This window comes from Neopsephotus bourkii, unplaced genomic scaffold, assembly GCF_033783945.1.
Source record: "Neopsephotus bourkii isolate Nb327-2 ecotype Australia unplaced genomic scaffold, CSIRO-AGI_Nbou_v1 NB_272, whole genome shotgun sequence".
NCBI lineage: Eukaryota > Metazoa > Chordata > Aves > Psittaciformes > Psittacidae > Neopsephotus > Neopsephotus bourkii.
Window position 1 is genome coordinate 9,680,641 of NW_026900781.1, and position 21,995 is coordinate 9,702,635.

General features: G+C 42.5%; 1 protein-coding gene across 4 annotated transcripts in view; it reads right to left on the reverse strand.

Moving 5' to 3' along the window:
- Positions 1–13,206: 13,206 nt before the first annotated feature.
- DSP (desmoplakin) overlaps positions 13,207–21,995 on the reverse strand; it is a 39,010-nt gene continuing 30,221 nt past the window's right edge. For 2 of the 4 annotated variants that reach the window (XM_061346537.1, XM_061346536.1), the window contains exons 22-24: positions 21,762–21,860; positions 18,639–20,930; positions 13,207–17,114 (exon numbers count right to left, since the gene is read on the reverse strand). In XM_061346537.1, the coding sequence (XP_061202521.1) occupies positions 13,920–17,114; positions 18,639–20,930; positions 21,762–21,860 (5,586 nt within the window). In that variant the 3' untranslated portion in view covers positions 13,207–13,919. The remainder of the gene's footprint in view (positions 17,115–18,638; positions 20,931–21,761; positions 21,861–21,995) is intronic. The other 2 variants (XM_061346539.1, XM_061346538.1) reach the window with 2 other exon arrangements.

Below are 21,995 nucleotides of genomic sequence, written 5' to 3' on the forward strand. Positions count from 1 at the left end.
ATATGTATAAGCAGAAGATTGGATCTAGACTGCAACTGTTCAGGAATTTTAAAACTGTTTTCATACTGACTTATCCTGTAGGTTGATCTACCATAGCTTGAACTTCTTGTAGATCATAACATGGCAGCAGAGGAAACCTGCTGTGAAGTTACTGGGTTGATGAGCTGAGTGACCGCAAGTAACACATCCTTGCTGTTTCTTTTCTGAGATTTTGATTAAATTCATTTGCCTAGTCTGCACTCTTCTGTTCCTTGCAGGAAGATAAGCAGGGGAGTTTCGTCATGGATTTGTGAATATGGAAATTAGACATACATATTTTCTTCTGCTTGGAACACACAAGGAAAGTGTATGTCAAACACTGCTGAAATGTGCCAAGTTTAGCCTAGCTGAGCTCTACTAATTAGCTTCCCTTGTTGTATGTTCTTTCCCTTTCCCACAAGGGTACTATGTTGGATACATGGAAACTCCAAAGGACTGCAGCAGTGTTTTTAGAGAGCCAGGTCATGCCATTCCTCCTGGTAAGGTGGACAGATATTTACTGATTAGAGCAAGCATCCAGTAGCACATAAAGTGTTAGGGGGTTGCAAAAATGTACTTACTCATTTGCTTGAAAATATTAAAGAACTAAGGTGAAAAACTGGTCCCACTGGAATCGGTAGCCAGTTCCCTGTTCTTTTTGTAGAGCCAGAACTTCACCCTAGATCTCCAGGAGGCAAAACCTCTCTGCTTATAGCTGCAAATCAAAGTACTTCTAATTCCTCTTAATTTACCTAAGATTACAAACAGGTGTGGTTACTCTGATTGAGACCTGTGTTTGAATCCAAGTATGGATTTCAGCTCTAGGGCCACTGCAAATTTGAATTTTGGAGGAGAGAATCTAGTTTCTGGATGTTTTCCTTTCTTAACTCTTTACAGCCTTTTACCAATAGTGATGCACACTGCATTGGGGGGAAGGATTCGTAAATGTCAAAGGCAGGAAAATACTAATAACTTGCAGTCTATTCACACAACACCTTTACATATTTCTGGCCTGAAGTCTTGACCACACTCTCCTACCTCTGTTATATATGGTTGGACAAAGCCTTGGGTGACATGGTTTAGTGTGAGGAGTCCCTGCCCATGGCAGGGGGGTTGGAACTGGATAATCTTAAGGTCCTTTCCAACCCTAACTATTCTATGATTCTATGTTGCAATGATCCACCTGAAGTGCTGATGTATAGTATCTCAATCCATTACTCCTTTATAGCCTTTGTGTTTAATTGAGACTCTGGAACCATTTGTTTTATGTGGGACTCACGCATCACAGTCTGAAGCATGTTATGTCCAAGGGAAATCAGAATGGAATACTGGTCAGATGTTCCCTCAATCATGTCTCATCCTCCAGAAATGTTTTTGTGCTCTTCATCTAAGGGATGAGAACAAAGGCATCTAGAGACTGTAGGGAAACTGGAGTAGCTCACATATGAGGAAAGGCTTGTATGAGAAGTTTCAGGGAAATCTCATCAATTTGTACAGATATCTGAAGACAGAGCCAGGCTCTCTTCAGTGGTGCCCAGAGACAAGACCAAAGGCAGGGGGCATGAACTGAAACTCCTGAGGTTCTATCTGAAGATGGGGAAACACTGCTTTACTGTGAGAGTGACCAAGCCCTGGCACAGGTTGCCTAAAAAAAGGTGTCAGAGTCTCCATCCTTGGAGATGCTCAAAACCCCATCCAGACATGGTCCTGGGCAACCACCTCTAGGTCATCCTGTTTGAGCTGGAGGGTTGGACCAATGACCTCCAGAAGTCCCTTCCCACCTCAGCTATTCTGTGATTCTGTGACTGTACAGAGGACAACCATGTAGTCACACCTAGGAACAGCAAATAATACTTACCTGTCAGATACTTAGAAATTCAATAATTTTCCTCATGCTCTTTGTTCCCACTGTAAAAGCCAGTATCTCGCATTTGAACTGCAGCTTAAAAAAAAAAAGTGACTAATACATGCATAAACATAGGACCATAAGGCATATGGTATGTATGAGTTACTGCAGAGCATATCACCACTGGGCACCAAGTGTTGTATAGATACCTTCTACAGAAGCACTTTTATCCTTGTTCTGTCTTTCAGGACTACTCACACTACCAGAATGACAGCTTGAAAATGATTTCCTCTGATCTGTGATGTCCCTGCTCCAGAGTTAACAATTAGTACTTGATTTAGAGTTGACAGATTGACTCAGATACAGTAAACTCTGAAAGCTACTCAGGAACTATGGCAAATGATCAAAAACCTTACACATCACACATAACTACAACCACTGTAATTTTAAAACATGTACCAGTTGCTGTGTTCTTTTGTTCCCTTCATCAAATATTATCTTTTTTCACTATCAGATGCCAAGTACCAGGGATTAGGCAAATCAGTTAGCGGGACTTCAATAGCTTTGGGTTTGTGTGGTTCCAAAAAGAGAGCTGTTTTACCCCCCAGTACATGGGTTTGAAACCTCTTACTTGTAATTACAAATTAATTAATAAATTAATTAATAAACCCCACATGAATAACTGTCGGGTTTTCTGAAGAGACAGGTTGAGTTGGCTCTTAAATTGGGGAAGCCAATATTTTACATTACTTCATGTATTGCCTTTAACACTAAGCTTCACTTATTTAGTTAGTACGTAATTGTATCAGCCTTGTTTACCTGTCTTGTTCACTTGCAAATTCCTGTTCTATATTTAGATTGTGGTGTTTCCCAGTTCAAGACTATCTTTTGTTAGTTGTGTTAATGAAGCCAAGCAGCGCAGGGTTCTGGTAGCTCACTGACATTTTTGTACTCAGTAAGGAATAACATCTAACCACGCGTATTACGAGGCTGAGAAATGAAGAAACAATTGATTCAACGTGTCTGGTTTTAACTGTCTGAATTCTCCATCACAGGGAGATCCTACTTTGCTAAGTCCAAAGGGTATATTGAAACCAAAAGACAAGATGCACAATTAATACCTTGCATTTTTTCATAGTTTGCTGGAAGCAGCTAGGTAAGAATCATTGTAATCACACTGCTCACTCAAAATCAAAAGTAATAGCTGGTTTTGCGTTCTAGCATGATATTAATGAGAACAAGGGAGATGGTTGCTCATGTGCTAGAAAGTATGAAATGTCAGCCTAATGACAGTGTGCATTTATGAGACTTGATCTTGTTGCTGTCTTTTCAAGAAAGAGAGGTCCAAAAAACCTGAGTATTCTCAATAGTACATTTTACTGCAAGAAAACATTTAATAATGACAACATTGCCAAAAGGTATCCTTAAGATGTAGTTCAAACATCACCGTCTTTCCCCCCATGCAAGTGATACATTCTTCAGGTTTACCAGCTCCCACCAATTCTGTGCACTGAGACACATCACTGCTCATGGAGTGGCTAAACCAGCCACTGGGGCCCAACACAGTTCCTAGATATTCTCTTTAGGTGTGGCTTAAAAGTCAGCAGAAGCCAGGGACTTCATGTGGCAAGAATTGTAAATTGTTTCTGAACATCACTGAGCATGGACAGAAGCAGGCTGGATTTTCAAGTCTATGTCCAAGGCTAGGAACATGGGTAATGCACTATGTCCAAGGCTAGGAACATGGGTAATGCACACTGCACTGGAAGGCCTCCTAAAGCAGCAGATTTTATTCTGTACTGCAGCTCTCCAGATGTAGCATGCTGTCTGCACTGCCCAGCTCTGGCTGTTCAGCCCTTTCCCCAGGGGTGGCTAACCTCAGGTAGTCCTCGCAGTGGGAGAGACCCAGATCCCTCCCTAGAGGTGCACACAGCACCACTTTCCCTATTTCCTATGTTCTGCAGTTTGACGAAGTTTTGAAAGCACCAGACACCAGTTTTGCTAAAGTTGGTGTTACTGACTGGCACTTGGCTTCAGATGAATCTAGAGTGACACAGGACAAGGAGAGAAGCACTGAAACCCCATCTGAAATGAACTTTCCCTGTTTCTTTATCATATTAAATCTGGTATCAGTTTAGGAACTCATCATGGCAAAGAATTTGTAGTGAATTCACAGTGGATTGGCTGAGGAGGCTAAAGGACTGCAGGTATAATTTTGTAAGGAATAAACAACTGTGTTGGAATAACAGCCTCCAGCCTTTGTCACAGGGCTTTCCTGGTGCTAACGGACCCAACTATCTACCTGGAAAGACGGTGAGTCCTACAGCAGGACAAACCATGTATTTTGCCTCCATAATGCTGAAAATGGGCATCCTGAATATACAAATCCTTTCTGTGTTAATGGCCAAATAAGTTCACAGAAATATTGCAAAACTAAGTCACAGCAGATTTAGATGCTATAGTCCTACTACATTCAGAACTATTACTTGCTTTGGTGTGTGCTTACTCAAGCAGCCATTAATGGAACCAGTAGGGTCCCCAGCAATGAGGCAGGGCTTACCCCAGTGCTGGTGCTCCCAAGAGGCACGGACACACTCTATACACCCTAGCCCCCACCACTGTAACAAAAATGTCTTTACAGGGACTAAGTCAATGCTACTGCTGCTCGCTACCTTTCCCTAGAATGAGTCCTCCTGACTCCAGCAAGACTGAGCACTTAAGGACCATGAAGACTGCAAAAAATCAGGCAAAAGGAAGGATTTGTTGGCTTTCAGCAGACTTAGCTGAAAAGCCTACCACAAGCTGTCTGATCTTTCGGGTTACTACTTCTGCACAAGCATACTTAAAGAAGGGCACAAAGCACTTGGGCAGTCTTGCTTCCCCAGCCAAAAGACAGGATTCAAATACATAGCTACATGGTAGACAGACACACTGCAGCCTTGAGGAGATTTTATTCATTACTGTAAAAATTAAGGGAAATTATTACTATACAGGGTGATTAGTCCTGACTGTAGTCTTTGCAAAACAGCCATCCTGAGATTGAAGACTGATAAAAGCTTATAAATGGGGATTTTCTGATGCTTGTTATTCAAAGGATCACTATCTTTTTGATGCTGTACGCTGTGTTCCATGCAAAGCTTCAGGCAACATAATTACAGCACCATTCCTTTAATTGTGCTTTACCTAAGGTTATGCTAGAGATATGGGAGAGACTGGAGCATATAATATAAAACAATACCTATTTCAAGTTCGGTCCAATATCATTGGTATCAATGGTGCCAGGAATTTCTGAAAAAGCAAGTACAATTTTTAAAAAGTGATTTTTAGGAATCCATAATAAAAGTCTTCTACCCAATTTTTTCCCTTTTTGAAAACTCCCATCATCCTTGCAGTGAAACAGCACCATATTCTTACTCCTGGAAGGACTTCGCTGCAATGCTTTGGCTTCACTGCGTAATAGTGTGCAGAAAAATGCCATTTCCCTCATTTACTGAAAGGCTAATGGGTTTTTTCTCGGGGGGGGTGAGCTGAAGAATGGAAAGGAACAAACTGTTCCATACGTTGTTCAATTGGCCTAAAATCAAAGTTATTCCCTGGTGCCTGAAGATGGCTAACTAAAAGCATGCAAGCGGAACATGATGTGTAAACTTCCAGCTTTGAAGACGTTCCTGTTCTGTGTTGAAAGTGATTGTCCAGCGGTATCAAAGCAGATTATTGGACAGCATTAAACTCAGACACACAAACAAAAGCAAAAAGATCCTCCACAACACTGGAAAACACTGAGCAAGATGGGGAGCTTTAATTGGAGTGCTTTGCTATCTCCAGGATGATGAAGGGTATGTGGATGGCAGTCCAGAAAAGCATGCGAGTTAGGGTTCACTTCAAAATGCTGAACAAAGCCAGTTTTCAGGCATGAAGAGATTTCACTGTTTCCTCTGGATCCTTTGGGGATCACAGGGCCAGGAGGCAAGACGGGAAACCTGGGACCAAAAGACAATGCAGTGTGGCTAGCACATGAAAAATACCAGTTTTACCACTTACAGCAACTGCAGCACAGAACAAAAAGAAACAAAATGATAGCAGAAAGTAGCATATTCCAGGGCTCTACCTTCCAACAGTACATGACTGGCTTTACAGTTAAAAGCCTTGCCAAAAATCTGAGAGTGGCTAAAGAACTCCAGATGATTCCTAGAGCCTAATTTTTACTATTATTACACCAAGAGGCTTGCCATGTAATCCAATAATATCCTTGGCAATTGCTGCTGCCTTCCAAGCCTCTCCTTTCCTGCTAGTCAGGTTGATGTAAAAGTGAGCTGGAGAGAGATTTTATTGTTCCTCCAGAACTAAAAGAAAAGCCCACCAAATAAAAGTTCTACAAACCATGATGAGTCCAGCTTAAAATCTCTTAAGGTTCACCTTAACTACATCATGTGCTTGAAGTCTAGTACCATTAACTGCCCTTTTCCAGATGTGAATGATCCTAGATATTTTCAACTGCTTTGGCAAGCAAAGTTAAGGATGACCAAGGAAGAGCAGGCTTTACTGTGCTACAGAGCACAATCTGCTTCTTCAGTGCTGGAGCTTTAGGACCCAGTGCAGTACAAATACATACATGGCAGTGTGTGCCTGACCATGTGCTGGTAAAGTCTGAAGCAGTGATTTTATTTAATTTTTGTTGCTGCTTCAAATGCCGTTTCCAAGCTGCTCCAAAGCCCAAGCAGGAAAGACAGCAGTCTAGAGAGAAGCTGGAGGACACACCTCACCCATGCATCATTACCAACAGTTAGTACAAGCAAGAAGAACAGCTGTTTGCCAGCTTTTTGCCACTGGTTATTCATCATTCTTTGCATTAAACCAGCTGTGAACAAATACAAGGCAGAAACAGCCAGTTCCCCCTTCCTCACACAACTATGGCATAGGTCTCATAAAAAGCCTTTCTCTACTGTCTTGCCCAAGTGAAGTGTGATAATCAGCATCTATTCTTCAAACACAGTTGGCCAAACCGAGCAATACACAGGCTGACCCATGAACTGTGTATCATGCATTCAAACAGATTTATTAAGAACCGTTTTGAGGCACATTCAGCTACAATCAATATTTTGGTCATGTTTAAGCCTATGTTTTCCTGCTAGGTTCCAAGTGTATGAACTTTCTGAGCACGATCCAAGCTCAGAAAACACAAGTGCATAGCTGGTATCAGATACATGTGTGCCAATGCCTGTCCCCCTACCAAAGGGATGCTAACTAGCTCCTCCCAGGATGGCAAGGCCACCTGAGAAAAAGGCGAGAGCTGTGCCAGCGTAATGCAGCATCAACCAAAACACAGTCATGGTGCCAATGACAGCTCCGTTGCAGCAATCAGGACTCAAACCAGAACAGCAATAGGCTGTTGCTGATGCCCCACATACTATGTTAGCCTACTACGAAATGACATAGCAAGTACTCTCACTTCTGCATCATGCAGCAGGTCAGTGTGCAGTGTACTGTTGTGGAACTGGATATCGAGCGTGCACATACCACCTAGGAGAGCCAGTGGTAAGGGGATGTTGTAACAGCTAGAGAAGACTTTGCAACCTGTCTTCTTCAATCATTCCCCACCAGGAGCTTGCAATGGGTATACCCATGTTTCTTATTGAATCTGGAAGCTCTAATAGCAACCTGAAAGAAATGGAAATTCTAAAGTTCCCAGGCTATAGACAAGTGCATTACTCCTACCCTTCCTAAATGCAAATGTTTATGGCAACATTTTAAAATTGAACTAAATTTAATTATAAAACTGTAAAAATAAAACCATATGAAAATTAAGCACTGGATTATGTTTTTAAGCTCCTTAGCTCAGCCAAGAAACCAAGCACTATCCCAGTTCTATCCTTGGTTGCTTATAAAATAACTTTCCACTACTTCATTCTTTGTTTTTTTTCCTCCTATGCAAATAAACACATTACTCTTGGCTTAATTTAAATTAAAATGAAAAAAAAAAGGAAGAAAAAAATAAAAATAAAATCTGTAACATTTTAAGAAGGGAAAACCTAGCCTGCTTGGACTTAATGGTGAGCCTGGCCCTGGAGAGCCTTTGGGATTTCCTGGAGTGAAGGGAGCAGCTGGGAAACCAGATAGGAATCCAAAAGCCTCTAAAGTCAGCTCACAATGCAGAGTTGCACAGTGGCCACACATGCTTCTCCTCTATTTTATCATGCAGGGCACAAAAGCTGTAAAGGGTAGAAGGGCAATTTGTGCAGACCTCCCCCTAGCTTAAATGGAGGCCAAGGTCTTGGAAGTAATGGAAATGTTGAGTGACAACCACCTCTTACTGAAGTTTTATTCTATTTACTCTTGATTCAGTCATTAAATGCAACATCATGCAAGAGAAAAACTTTTCATCTAGTAAAGGGCTTATTTGTAATCAGATATTGGTATCAGCACCTCCTACACATTTACTGTTTTCACTGTGTTGGAACCACAGCGCTCATTTGACCTCTGCGAGAAACTGAGTTGGTTTGATAGTTGCCACCACGCAGGCAGGTAACAGGGTGTGTCCCTAGGGCCTGGTGAGAGAAGCAGTACAAGCATGTCTGTAGGCACATTGAAGGAAAGGGAAAGAAAGCTGCATTGTCTCCCAGCAGTCTTTTCAGTGCCAGGTAACTCAGCCACCCTCATTTAAGCACCTGCCATATGCTAAGTAAGCTATGAGGACCCTCTAGTCCATTTGCATGAGGAGGGAGCCATACAGGCTAAAGAACTTAAGAGAAGGCATGTCCCTCCCCAATGCTTTACTGCTCAGTTCCCATTGACATCCTGATCACCACCACCATTTGTGTCACTGTTTTGTTTTCTTCAAAGCGTGTGCTGGACCCAGATCCTCATCACATTTTACACTGGTGCATTCCACCACTTCTCATGGAGTCACTCCTAGTCAAAGCAGCATGAGCAGGTAACTTGGTGGTGCACAGCAGGAAGTCCACTCTTTCAGTATATTTTCTTTATACAGACTCATTTTTCCTTCTGAGGGTCTTCTGGGTACCCTATGGCTGCCCAAGATAGGCAGCCAGGTAAAACACATCCCACCCAGACAGTGGCCACCCTGAGCATCCAGCACTGGTTCACTAAGTGCACCTGGACTGCGTGAAGCAAACAACTGTGTTATGTACATCCCCAACCTGCCAGCAGAACATGAGTGTACAGGTGGATCAGCTTCTTAAACATCTGACGCATTAACAAGTAGATGCCCAGCTTTCCTAATGGAGCCTCCCACTGGATCAATGCTACCATAAAATATATTGCCAATGGACTATTAAAGCTGAAACTGGCTCTGAGAGATAATGAATGGAGCCCCAAATACTGTTTTTCCTTTATTATACAATGCAGTATGTACCAACTGTGCATGCAATGCAACTGTGAGAACAAAAATAATAAAGCTAATCTCAAACCACCTTAGCTCTAATGCATAGCCATCAAGCACCAGCCTAGCAAGCACAGGTCAGAAAGAAGCAGAGAACCTATGCACATCCTGCCTTAAGGGGACCAGGAATTATTCTCATACTATTTGGGTATACAAAAACCATTTCCCCCCCCAAGTACAGCATTATTCTGAGAGATTTACACTATAAGTGAATTCTGCACATCTCAGAAGAGCCAAGGCTCACAGAAACTTCGAAGTAAAGGATTCCTGCAGATTTTTATTATAAAAATACATAAAAATTGGAATTAAAAACCCCCACCCAACTCCCCCAAAACACCAACTAAAGCACTCCCCACATGAATACTTATAATTTAATAGTAATTCAATTTTACAGTAAGGCATATAGTTGCTATTCTATAATAGCATACTTCCATAGTTGTAAGTCTAGATTATTATTTAATGTGCACATTTCCAAATAAAATCATAGAATAGTTAGGGTTGAAAAGGACCTTAAGATCATCAAGTTCCAACCCCCCCGCCACGGACAGGGACACCTCACACGAAACCATGTCACCCAAGGCTCTGTCCAACCTGGCCTTGAACACTGCCAGGGATGGAGCATTTACCACTCCGCTGGGCAACCCATTTCAGCGCCTCACCACCCTAACAGGAAAGAATTTCCTCCTTATAGCCAATCTAAACTTCCCCTGTTTAAGATTTAACCCATTGCCCCTTGTCCTATCACCACAGTCCCTAATGAAGAGTCCCTCCCCAGCATCCCTATATGCCCCCTTCAGATACTGGAAGGCCGCTATGAGGTCTCCATGCAGCCTTCTCCAGGCTGAACAGCCCCAACCTTCTCAGCCTATCTTCATACAGGAGGTGCTCCAGTCCCCTGATCATCCTCGTGGCCCTCCCCTGGACTTGTTCCAACAGTTCCATGTCCTTTTTATGTTGAGGACACCAGAACTGCACACAATACTCCAAGTGAGGTCTCATGAGAGCAGAGCAGAGGGGCAGGATCACCTCCTTCGACCTGTTGGTCATACTCCTTTTGATGCAGCCCAGGATACAGTTGGCTTTCTGGGCTGTGAGCGCACACTGAAGCCAGCTCATATTAAGTTTCCCATCAACCAACACCCCCAAGTCCTTCCCCACAGGGCTGCTCTGAATCTCAAATAAATAAGACAAACAAAACTCTGGCTTGAGCACTACTGCATTGTGCAAACCATATGGTGCCTTACATACTTTGGGTCCTAAGAACAGCCATTTCCCAGCCTGAAGCTGAAAGACAGCAAATTCACATTAAGAGCATTAACTCAGTCTATGAAACACACTCCAGTCCTGCTCAGAGCAAAGCTCAGTTCTCTATGGAGTTGACACTGCTCATGACTGAACCCTTTCCAGCATAAGTCAGCAACTTGGGCACTTACTTGCCATTCAACAGGGTGAGCACTACCTATCCCAAGGCAGAGACAGGAATCAGGAGACAGCAAATTCCCAGGATTGACTACAAACTCAAGGCTGCTGTTGGGTACACCCCGCCCAAGCACTCCTCCTGCACAGGAAAGTGCTCACAGCCACAGGCTGGATCAACAAGTTTATTCTGGCTTTTCAGTACTAAGGAATTACTGTCTCAGCAGCAGGGATCACCTAAAGCTGCCAGTCTTTCTTTCAAAATGCATGAGCACAGTTCTTTTCACCTTTGGTGTAAGAGAGGTGCACAGCTTGTGAACAGCCTGTCCCAAACCCACAGCAGCAGCCCCACACTCACCTCTGCTCCCTCACCACATCACACCATAGCAAACCATAACGTACCTGCTCTTAAAAGCCCCAGCATTTCCTAGCTCAGAAACACTGGGCATTGCCACCAACCTGGTCTCCTTGGCTCCACAACACACTGCTCCTCTGGGTATGCTCAATTGCCATGCTTCTCTCTGCTGGCTGGACTCCCCACATGACTGCAATTGCCAAACCTCAGTTCTGTAAAGCAGAGATACTTCCTAAGCTCCCTCCTCAGCACCTTTATATGGTGGAGGAAAACTCTCCTCTCTTTAGCACCCACCCCATGTTAGCAGCATCCTGCCCCACCTGCTGCCTACTCTGGCTCAGCTGCCCTGGGCACCTGGGTCTCCTGCAGCAGACAGCACTAATGCCACACTAGCATCTACAGCTGGAGCATCTGCAAAGAGAAAGCAGTGTCATTAGCATTTCTGGGAGATTATCTTACATTTAGGCCACTGTGACAGGACAGAAAGGTGGCTGAGCTGTAAGATAATTTGTGAAGGAGGAGCTTTACACAACCGAACAGAGATGCCAGGAATGCCTTGTGCAAAACCAGATGATCAGTCCCTTGGCGGTTCTGCCGCGAAGTGTGCAGGAATTCTCAGGCCCTGCAAACTACAGGGGCATGCAAACCCAAGAGCAGACTTTCCTTCAGTAGTGACCAGCTTTAGTTTTACTGTAGAGCCCAGGAACTTCCTGATCATTGTTAACTGCAGAAGCGGTCTGGGATTAAATAAAGCAGTGCTATTATTTCTCCTTTTTTTTCTTTTTTCCAGAGGGTGTTTCTCCCTAGCAGTCAGAAGACCATTCAGACACTGGGTCTTCCTCCACAGTATAGCGATGAACTTCAGCTATAGAGAGAAACCTTCGATGCTATGGAGTTTCCTAGGAGGCGGATGCACTTTCTCACCTACTTTCTATAGAGGTCTCTACCACTGACTTGCACTAGGAGTCAAATTTAATTTCTTAGTTGAGTAACTGAGGGTATTTTGTGTATGATAGAGATTTTATACACAGCTCTTATCTTCAGAAAACTCTGGGAATGTTTTCCAGGATAGCAGGTACTCTTTAGCCAGAGACAGCAGTATCAAAACCCATGCTATTCCTTACTGCAGAAAAGGAACATGCTACAAAAATTAGGCACTGTCATTAGCAGTGACTAGCATTTATATGTATCAGCTTCTCCCAGCAGCAACTGATGAAATTCGTAGACAGCTGGCATCCCTACACAGGGATTTAGCCAGGTACAGGTTTCCAACTACTTACAGGAAGAATTTATTTCAACTACAGGTAAATTATACTAATAGTTTTGTCATTAAAGCTCTGTACTAGAAGCTGTCTAAACCATACTAAATTACTGTACATTATCATCCTGCTAAGAACAGAGTGCCCATCCACAGGTGTCTGCACTGTGTGGCAAGTAGCCCAATGTTGATGCACACAAATCATTTCTGCTCTGGCTAAGGAATATTCATGGCGGCTGAAATGGCTTCAAACCACTTTTGTGTGCTCTAATCCTGTGGTCTTTTTGTCCTCCTCTGGTTTCTTATCTTGGGAGCTTTCTCAGCTCAGATAAAAGAAGTCAGCAGGCCACCAATAGCATATGCAGAAATGAGAACAAGAAGGCATCATGCAAACACTGAAATACTCTTCCTATTTTCTCAACCTAGGCTTTCAGGAGCCAGCAAGAGAGGTGAGAAGATTACAGGAGCAAGTGTTCATGGTTTGAAAGACCCTCCTTTGCCACCAAACTGGCTGGCTAAGACCCAACACTCTATCTTTGTTCTGCTCAATGTCCAAAGTTACACTCATGTACTGGAGAATCTGACTCAGACCCTTGTAGCTGCAAAGACAATGGGCTGGATCATGAGCAGAACTACGCTTCTGGTCACCATCAAGTCTGTAACCAACTGAGTAAACAGGCTTTCTGTTTCTAGGGGCATAGTTTCCATTACTAGTGCTATATTTATTTTCTTACTGAAAATACAGAATCAAAAGTCCACATTCATAAAAACGATGGATCAGCATCACAAAAAAATAATGTGCCTGTTCCTTTTTCTTATAACAAAGTTAGTATTTGCTACTTTCTTAAATGGTTCTTCCTTCAATTTGTACCTCAAATAATGTCTATAGCTAAATTTAATAAGCACACAACAAATACTTTAAAACTTCAAAAGTTTATTGCCCAGAATAGCTCAAATGGTGCAGTTAGATTTACCTTTTTTTTTTCTCTCCCATTACATGGAAAACAAGCAAAACAGTAGAAAATATATGTGGGTAACAGTAAAACAAAAGCCCAGCCTAACAATAGCCCTTTATACCCACCAAGTTATACTTAAGAAAATGGCTAACCAACCCTAGAGAAGTAGAGCATCTGGAAGACAGAGCTTTTCATGTTTATAATATAGATTCTAAACCAATATTAAATGCATTTTCTGTCCATATTGTTAATCTTTTTTTTCTTCATAATAGCGAATTAAAAAAAGTCTATGTGGAAAAAAAAATTAACTACTGCAAGACTTTCAAGCCTCAGTCATCAGCTTATGGGTTGACAGGGATAACAGAAGGTACATGACAGAGTATTTAAAATACACAGACACCAATTAAAATCCAAACACTAAAAGGAAATGGGAACCAGAACTAAAAATTCACAAAGACTATTTTTTTGCAGCCCCTAATCTATATTTCATACTTTTTCAAGCATTTTACAGCTTTGTCAGAAAAGCAGCAGAACACACGCAGAAAAGACTTAAGTGTTTTGCTTTCACTTACTTTGGTGCTGGTTTTTTGGTTTTTGTTTTTTTGGGTTTTTTTTTTTAGGAAAGTATAACTAGATAATATTCAAATGCAGACGCATCCCCTCACTTGTTACTAGCGCCCAATAGACCCACTGCTGAAGGTTGAATATGAGTAAGAATATGAAGAGCATGCTGACGCATCAAAACTTCCCCTCCTAGACCCACTGCGTGAGCCTGAACGTGAGCCAGAGCGAGAGCCAGAGCGAGAGCCAGGTGCTGAGGAGACATTGTAGGGACTGGATATGCCTTTAGATGAAACGGACGCTGCTTCCAAGAGTTTAAGCCCGGTGATGTCTTCCACCATTGATCGATTCATTGCATCTTTGTAGGATATTTTCAGTTTGGTCTTGGGGCAGGTCAGAATTTTGGGATAGCTGTTTGTGTCTTGCAATTTCTGGGAAGCACGACCATCAATCAATCCATTCCTAATGGCTTCTTCAGTAGTTATTCTTCCACGCACTTCTGGGTCCACGAGGCCTCCGGTGAGGTACTGGAATTCAAGGAACCGCTGCCCAGCCTCATAAGGCAACCATTTTTCCTTCACCGCTTCAGCCGCTGACATCCTTTTGCGCCCACCCTTTATGCCTTCAAACCCTATGAAAGCCTTCTGGGCTGGTTTGAGACGTGTGGCCATATCCTGATCAATGATGCCTTGACTGGTGGCTTCCTGAAGTGAAAGCCTCTGGCCTGTGGTAGGGCATATTATGCCCCCTGTGCAGGCCTGGGCTTCAAGTAACCGTTGCCCAGTGATGCTATCCACAATGCCTCGCTGTATAGCTTCTGAAATGGAGATTTTCTCCAGGTTTTCTGTGTCAAATATGGCTGCAATAGGACTGCACTCTTCTGGGGTCTCTGAGAAAGAACCACTCCTGATCAGCGACGAGGAACTCCTGACACTCAGCACTGTGGGAGACCGGGCGACTGACTCATGCCGAAACACCTCATCAGTGCCATTACGGCAGGAAATCATGTCTGCAAACTGGGTCAGACTTAAACTGCCAGAACGGTACTGGTCAAAAAACTTCCTCTCAACCAGACCTTTATCAATAGCATCTTGAATGTCATACTGGCTACCTGTTTTTCGGTCAACAAGGACTACTCTGCTGCTACCATCTGACCCTGTAATAGTTATTTCTTCCCATTCACACTCCTGTTCAGCTAGTTCTGTATAGGTGTCATAATCTATGAGGCCTTTGCTGTATGCCTCCTGAACAGACATTTCCCTGTTTGTTTCTGGATCTACAATGACAACCCGCCGCTTCCTAAGGGTATTCTTCTGTGAGGTGTGCACCACTTTCTTCTTCTCTCTCAGGGGCAGAAGGCAGAGCCCTGTTGCTTCATCCTTTATGCATCTTTCTTTCAGCTGCAAGTAGGTCAAGTTCTCCTCTGTGTTGGGGTCAAAGAACCCTTTGGTGTCATCACTTGGATCACTAAGGATCTGGTTGAGCTCTTCATTGAAGTAGCCACGCTTGTAGGCCGTCTCTACTGGCAAGCGGTAACTCTCTTTGGGGTCAATGATTCCTCCGGTAGCAATCTGGGCCTCCAGCAAACGAATGCCATGGCCTCTCTCTATGAGCTCTTTGTTCATTGCTTGAAACAGAGAAATGATGTTTCCAGTTTCCGGGTCTTTGTACCCAGTGACAGCTCTTTCAGCAGAGAGGAGTTTCTCTTTAAATTCAATTCCAACAAGGCCTCTTTTGTAAGCTTCCTCAACAGGCAGTCTCACATTGCTGACAGGATCCACTATGAACCCTGTGGCTGCCTGGGCTTCTAGGAGTTCAAGGGCTGTCCCTGGTCTAACCAAACCTATTTTCATAGCCTGGTAAATGCCAAGTTTCTCTTTAGTAGCCTCGTTGTAGATACCTGCGATACAGCTAGAGCCCTGAAGGAAATCAATAATTCTCTCGCTCACTTCTTCCACTGTGATTGCACCTCTTTCCAAGTCATTCCTTGTTGATTCCTTAATAATTCCAGCCTCAAGCAATGCATCAGCTGAGACAGGCTGCCTGATCCCTTGGAATGACATACTCCTCTTCTGCACTGGGAGAAGGAGCAGACCAGTGTGTGGTTCAATTCTACATTTTTCCTTCAGCTGCATGTAAGTGACTGCCTTTTTGGTGGTGGGATCAATGAAGTTCTTTGTAGTGCCTTGGCAGTTGTTTAGCATCCTGTACAGGTCTTTGTCAATCAATCCACGAGATAAAGCTATATCTTTGGGTAGGAAAACACTGTTGACAGGATCAACAATCCCTCCTACAGCCAGCTGGGCTTCAAGCAGACGAATACCGGTTTCTCTATCAACCAAGTTTTTCTTGATGGCTTCAGACACTGGCACAGTCTTGCCTGAGAAAGGATCTTTAAATCCTGTAATAGCCTTTTCTGCTGTATAGATTTGCTCTCTGTCATCAAAGTCAATCAGATCTCTGGCAATAGCACTGTCCACAGTTAACATCTCATTTCGGTGTGGGTCTATCACACCTCCTGTTGCTGCCTGGGCTTCTAAGAGCAGGACTGCGTTTTCTGCTGTAAGCAGCTGATTCCGCTTAGCCTCAACAAAAGAATACTTCTGTCTGGGAGAAAGAGACACCCCTGCAATAGCACCTGCCCCTTTGAGGTAGGGTTCAATGTCAGCCGCAACTTCTTCCACTGACCTCTGTCCCTTCAGCAGTTTATCCAACGTGAGTTTGTCTATCAGTTGACACTCATACAGCTGCATTGCTGTAATCTTCTTCCGCAAACCACAGAACAGCAACTTGGAGGCATCAATACAGAAGTCCTCCTCAGTCTGTGTAGATCTGTGGGACCCATATGGACGTTGCTTGAGCTTCTCAATCTCCCTCTGCATTCTGAGACGCTCAGACTCCAACTCTGACTGGTTTTTAACAGCAGTCTCTTCCAGTCTGCACCGGTATCTCTCCTCAATCCGCTTGATCTCCATCTGCAGCCTTTCAATCTCACTCCTCAGGGTGTTCTTCTCTCTCTCACTCTTCTCTCTCTCACACTGGATCTTCCTTATGGATTCCTCTGTCCGTGAGTGCTGGCTCTTCCACTGATTGAGATCATTCAGTATTTGTTGCTTCTCACTTTCCAGACGTTGCTTCAAACGAGACTCTGATTCCAAGGTAACTTTCAAACGGTTCAGCTCTTCTTCTAATCTCTGCAGCCTAGCTTTGTCTTGCTCCAAAGCACTCATTTTTATCAGCAGGGTTTCTCTTTCTTGCATAATGTGACTATACTGATTTTTGGATTCTTGAATCCTATTCGATGCCTACAATTTTAAAGAAGAAATAAACCAAGAGAGGGTGGTTAGAGTTTATGCTGGTTAGTTATGCTCTCCACTTACAATGCTCTTCCAAGCCTGTCTTTTAACCCACAGTAAACTGCCACTGGAGAACATTCTAGTCACAGCAGTACTTAACCCAAGACCATGGACCCATATAAACTAGTGAAGGTACATTGTCCCTTCGCTGACAATGTCTCTAGTACTGCCAGAGACCCCATTCTTTACCCATAGCCTTGATTTTCTGCTGGTTTAGTTAGCTCTTTATAACTTTCTAATACTTCTCATAGTACACCTACAAATACACAGAGCATTCAGACTCATTAAGAGTCATACTCAGCAGATGTACCCTGGATTAGTCCTACTAACCTGGTTGAATTTATATCAGCTAAGGACTGGTCATACATGGATAAAAAGGAAATATATGACTCAATTTTCACTTTCCTATTAATTTCACATGTTACTCTGAACAATTTTACCTATGCTGCTTCACATTTCAATTCACTTAAGGTCCTCATATATGTATACATAGACACAAACACCTACAAGCATGCACAGTTGTACCCACAGTTAAGAGAATACAAGTTTATATATTTGTAATATGTGCATTTATATTCATGCATAGATGTCAGATAATCCTAAATGTTAGTATTCTTTAAAAATCAGGATTAAGATTTTTTAAATAAAGAAAACTGAAAAAAGAATAGCTGAGAGTGGGAATGAGAAAAAATAAACAGCAAGTATAGGAAAAAGCAAAAAAAAACCATTTTCATAAGTGCTCATTTGTGTATATTTAAATAGTAGCTCTTTGGAAAAGAAACCAGGCAGAAAGTTAACTTATTTATGCTGTCACCTCAAGTTTAATAAGGGCCAATAACAAGATTTGCAAATGCCCTTAGTGACTTAGGAACATAAACCCCCCAAAACAGTCAATGAAATGTAGGCTTTGTACCTTTGGTACAGCTGACAACATGATCTTTAATCCTCACTTGTAGTTAACACCTTACCCAGTTACTCACTTTGACAGCTTGTTGGTTCTGGGGTTTTTAGCTGGTATAGTTTGTGATAGCACTCAAGTCAGCCTTGAAGGACTGCTTTAACCCATTCTGGCTGAAACAGCCTGGGGAAGCACACAGACAGCATTGTACACAGGTAAAGCACAGTGGTACTCCATGTATTCTCATCTTCCCCTAGAATAGATGGTTGAGACCGGCACAGATCCCAGCTTTCTCCTGGGGCAAGGGCTGAGGGCAAGGCTCAGCTAGACAGTTAAGACTGTCCTCACAGCTCCCTAGCACAGCTCCCAGGGAGCAAAGCAGCTAAGGAAGTGACCAAATCCTGCTGGGTTTGTTTAAAAATTAACAAGGAGAAGGACCATAAAGGGGATATTAGTCACAACTACAGTGATTGAATTCAAATAGCAAAGCATAAATTAAGTTGATTCAAATGGACACTGCAATTAATTATATATCTGAGAGACAGTAAAGCTGGGATCAAAATATGTATGAATACCTCTAGAGCTTGCTTTTGGAATTTTTCAATTTCCTGTCTCAATTTTTCCCTTTCTTTCTGTAAATCATTAATCAACCCCTGAAGCTCCAGGGTTTGCTTGCTGCTCATCTGAAGCTGATTCTTTAGTTCAGCAATGGCAGTATTTTTCTCATCAACTTCACTTCTGACCATTCTGAGGTCATCGTATTCCAATCTAACATTTCGCAGCTCTTCCTCCAGTAACAAGTGTTCCTTGGTTAGGTTCTCAGTGAGAGACTGAAGCCTTTCAATTTCTATTTTGCACTCATTCAAGTTTTTGCTTTTTTCCTCAGAGGTTTTCTGCAAGTGCTCATATCGTAGGTGAGCCTGTTTTAATTGTTCCTGTTCTTGGACCAACTGACGCCGCATCGTCTCGATATCAGATGTGTATTTTCTTATCTCCTCCATGTATCTCTGCTTCTCTCTCACATGACCGTCTAATACTTCTCTTTGGTGTCTAAGGTCATCTTCATTCCTCTTCTTTACAATAGACACTTCCTCTATCTGCTGTGTGAGATTAGTTATTTTGACCGACTGCTCTCTGAGAGATCTCCTCATGCCTTCTAATTCCTCCTCCAGTTTCTTCCTCCTGGATGTCTCCTCCATTAGGTTTTTATTCTGCCTGCAAAGTTCCTCCTCCAGCTTATGTTTTTGGATCTGCAAGTCTTTTACAGTGCTCTGGAACTTTGCACTTTCTTGATCCCTGCCTTTTTTCTCTTGCAAAACTCTTTCATAGTCAATTTTCAGTCTGGCCAGTTCCTGCTCTTGGATCCTCAGCTTGTTAATTGTCTCAGTAGCACTTGTGTTTGCTTTCTGCAGGTCAAACTGGACTCTTTTTAACTGACTGTTCTCATCCTCTGCTTCTTTTCTCTGACTTGTTTCTACATCCAACAACTTTCTCAGCCTTTCAATCTCTTTGTTTCTTTCCTTAATGGTCTTAGAAGCATCATCAAGTGACTGTTTGTACCGCATGCTTTCATCAGAGTGCCTCTGAATAACTTGTTTTAGCTCAATCTCCAGCTGCTGTTTCTTCTGAGAAAGCTCTGAGCCAGCTGCCTTCTGCTGCTGAGCATTCTCTTCTATTTTCCGTAGATTATCTGTTGTCTGGCTTATTGTATTCTTCAGTCTCCTAATTTCCTCACACAAATTCCTATTTTCTCTCATGGCATTATCAAGCTGTGTTCTATAATTATTTGTGTCCTCTTCCTTTTGCATGGTGACCTGGTGAATTGTGGTCTTTGTGATATTAATCTCAGTTTCATATTTGTTCTTTAAACTAATAATTTCCTCATCATAACTGTTCCTTACCTTAGCCAATTCATTTTCAAGTTCCCATCGGCTTTTAGCCTCTTCCTGAAGCTGAACCTTTAATCTTTCCAGCTCCTTAGTTTTATCCTGAATAGTTGAGGCAGCCTCCTCAAGAGCCTGCTTGTATCTTGAGTTGTCTTCACCACGGAGCTGAATGATCTGTTTCAGCTCCAGCTCTAACTGATGCTTTTGCTGTGACACCTCAGAACTGCAAGCCTTTTGCTGAAGAGCATCTTCTTCTGCCCTCCTCCGTTGATCTGTGGTTTGCAGAATGGCATCATTCAGCCTCACAATCTCATCCTTAAGGTCTCTGTTTTCTCTTGTCAGTCTGTCAACCTGAGCTCTGAGGCCTTTTGCATCATCATCTTTCTGTGCAGCTATCTGCTGGATTGTGGTCTTCTTAATATTAATTTCTGTTTCATACTTGTTCTTTAAATTACTCATCTCCTCGCTAAACTGGTTTCTTACCTTAGCCAGCTCATTTTCATACTCCCTCTTCCGTGTGCCTTCGTCCTGAAGAAGAACCCTTAATCTTTCTATCTCGTACTCCTTCTCCTTGATGACCTTCTCAGACTCTAACTTTTGCCAACCAAGGCTGTCTTTCTCGTTTTGCCTTGTTTTCTGCAGCTGGTCATAGTCATTCTTCTGCTGCTCATATCTATCCTCCAGCAACTTTCTTTTCCTTTTCTCATCTTCAATCTCATAAGTCAGCCTGGTTATTCTGTCATTTAGATCCTTTATTTGGGCATAACATTTGTCCAGATTTTGCTTAGCAGAATTTCCATCCATTTCAGCTTGTCTTTTCATCTCCTCCAAACTCATCAGCTTTGCCTTGAGCTGAGAAATATCCATCTGGTACTTTTGCAGATTTTGCTCTAGGAATTTATGCTTGTTGTTTGTCTCTGAGTTTGAATCCCTGGCAAGCCTGAGTTCTTCTTCCAGGAGTTCAATTTTGGTGTTTTTCATCTGCAAAATGATAACAGGAAAACAAATAAAAAACCCCACATAAACGGTTCTGACAACTGTTTCAAAATCATCACATGAAATGCAATATACACTTGTACCCCTGACAATTTACAAAACGTTTTTTGCTTAGCTTCGATGAGAGCTCAAAATCCTTTTTTATTTAGTGTCATCAAGCCAAAATCTGGAATCCTTTTTATCCAGCGTCAGACCTTATTCAGAAATCAGCATAATGACTTTCAGAAGGAAAGTGGTACTTGATGGGGGGAGATGCAATACAGATAGTAAAATCTGATGTACCAAGAGTTCACTGGCAAAGTATTAAATAGCCTTCTTTAGAATCGCCAAGGTTTTCAAACAGGTGATTCACATTCAGTATATGTGACCTCTTAAATGGTCCTCTCTGTTTCCACTGAGCTGTATCAAATCAGGAGTTACTCCATTTGAAACACTTTAGAAATGGCTTGAAATGAGGTCTGGCTCCTCAACCATGAAGAGCAAGGAGGTAACTGTACTGAGGTCACTGAGGTCACTGAGGTCAAGGCTGTGATGAGGAGAGAAGGACCTCCTGTGTGCTTTGATAAGCACCTCCTATTTACCAAGAAGGCTAGTGTTCTCCACCTCACATATGACATTGGTAACTTCACAAGATACTGCTCTCGTTGACAAAAGATGCACGAATCTTCTTATATGCCTCCTTCATGGAACAGCACTGGGCTCAGGATTTAGTTTTGTGGACTGTTTTGCACTGTACTTAAGCAGGAATTCTTTATCAGTGATAGCTTGCTAACCTTTGATAAAAATGGAAGGTGAAGAAAGTAAGAGTCAGATTACCTTCAAGTCCTCCATACTCTTTAGCATTTCACTTAAGAATCTGTAGTAATCTCCTGATCTTGTAAGAAGTTCTATGTAGCGAGACTGAGCCTCATTAGCCTTGAAAAGAAAAATCATTGTTAGCAGCTTGTACTACAGTTAGATATGAACATAGTTATGTCTCAGATCATTTAACGGGTTCCAACCCACTTGAGAAAACATACCACTTGACAAAGTAAAAACCAAATTCTCCTC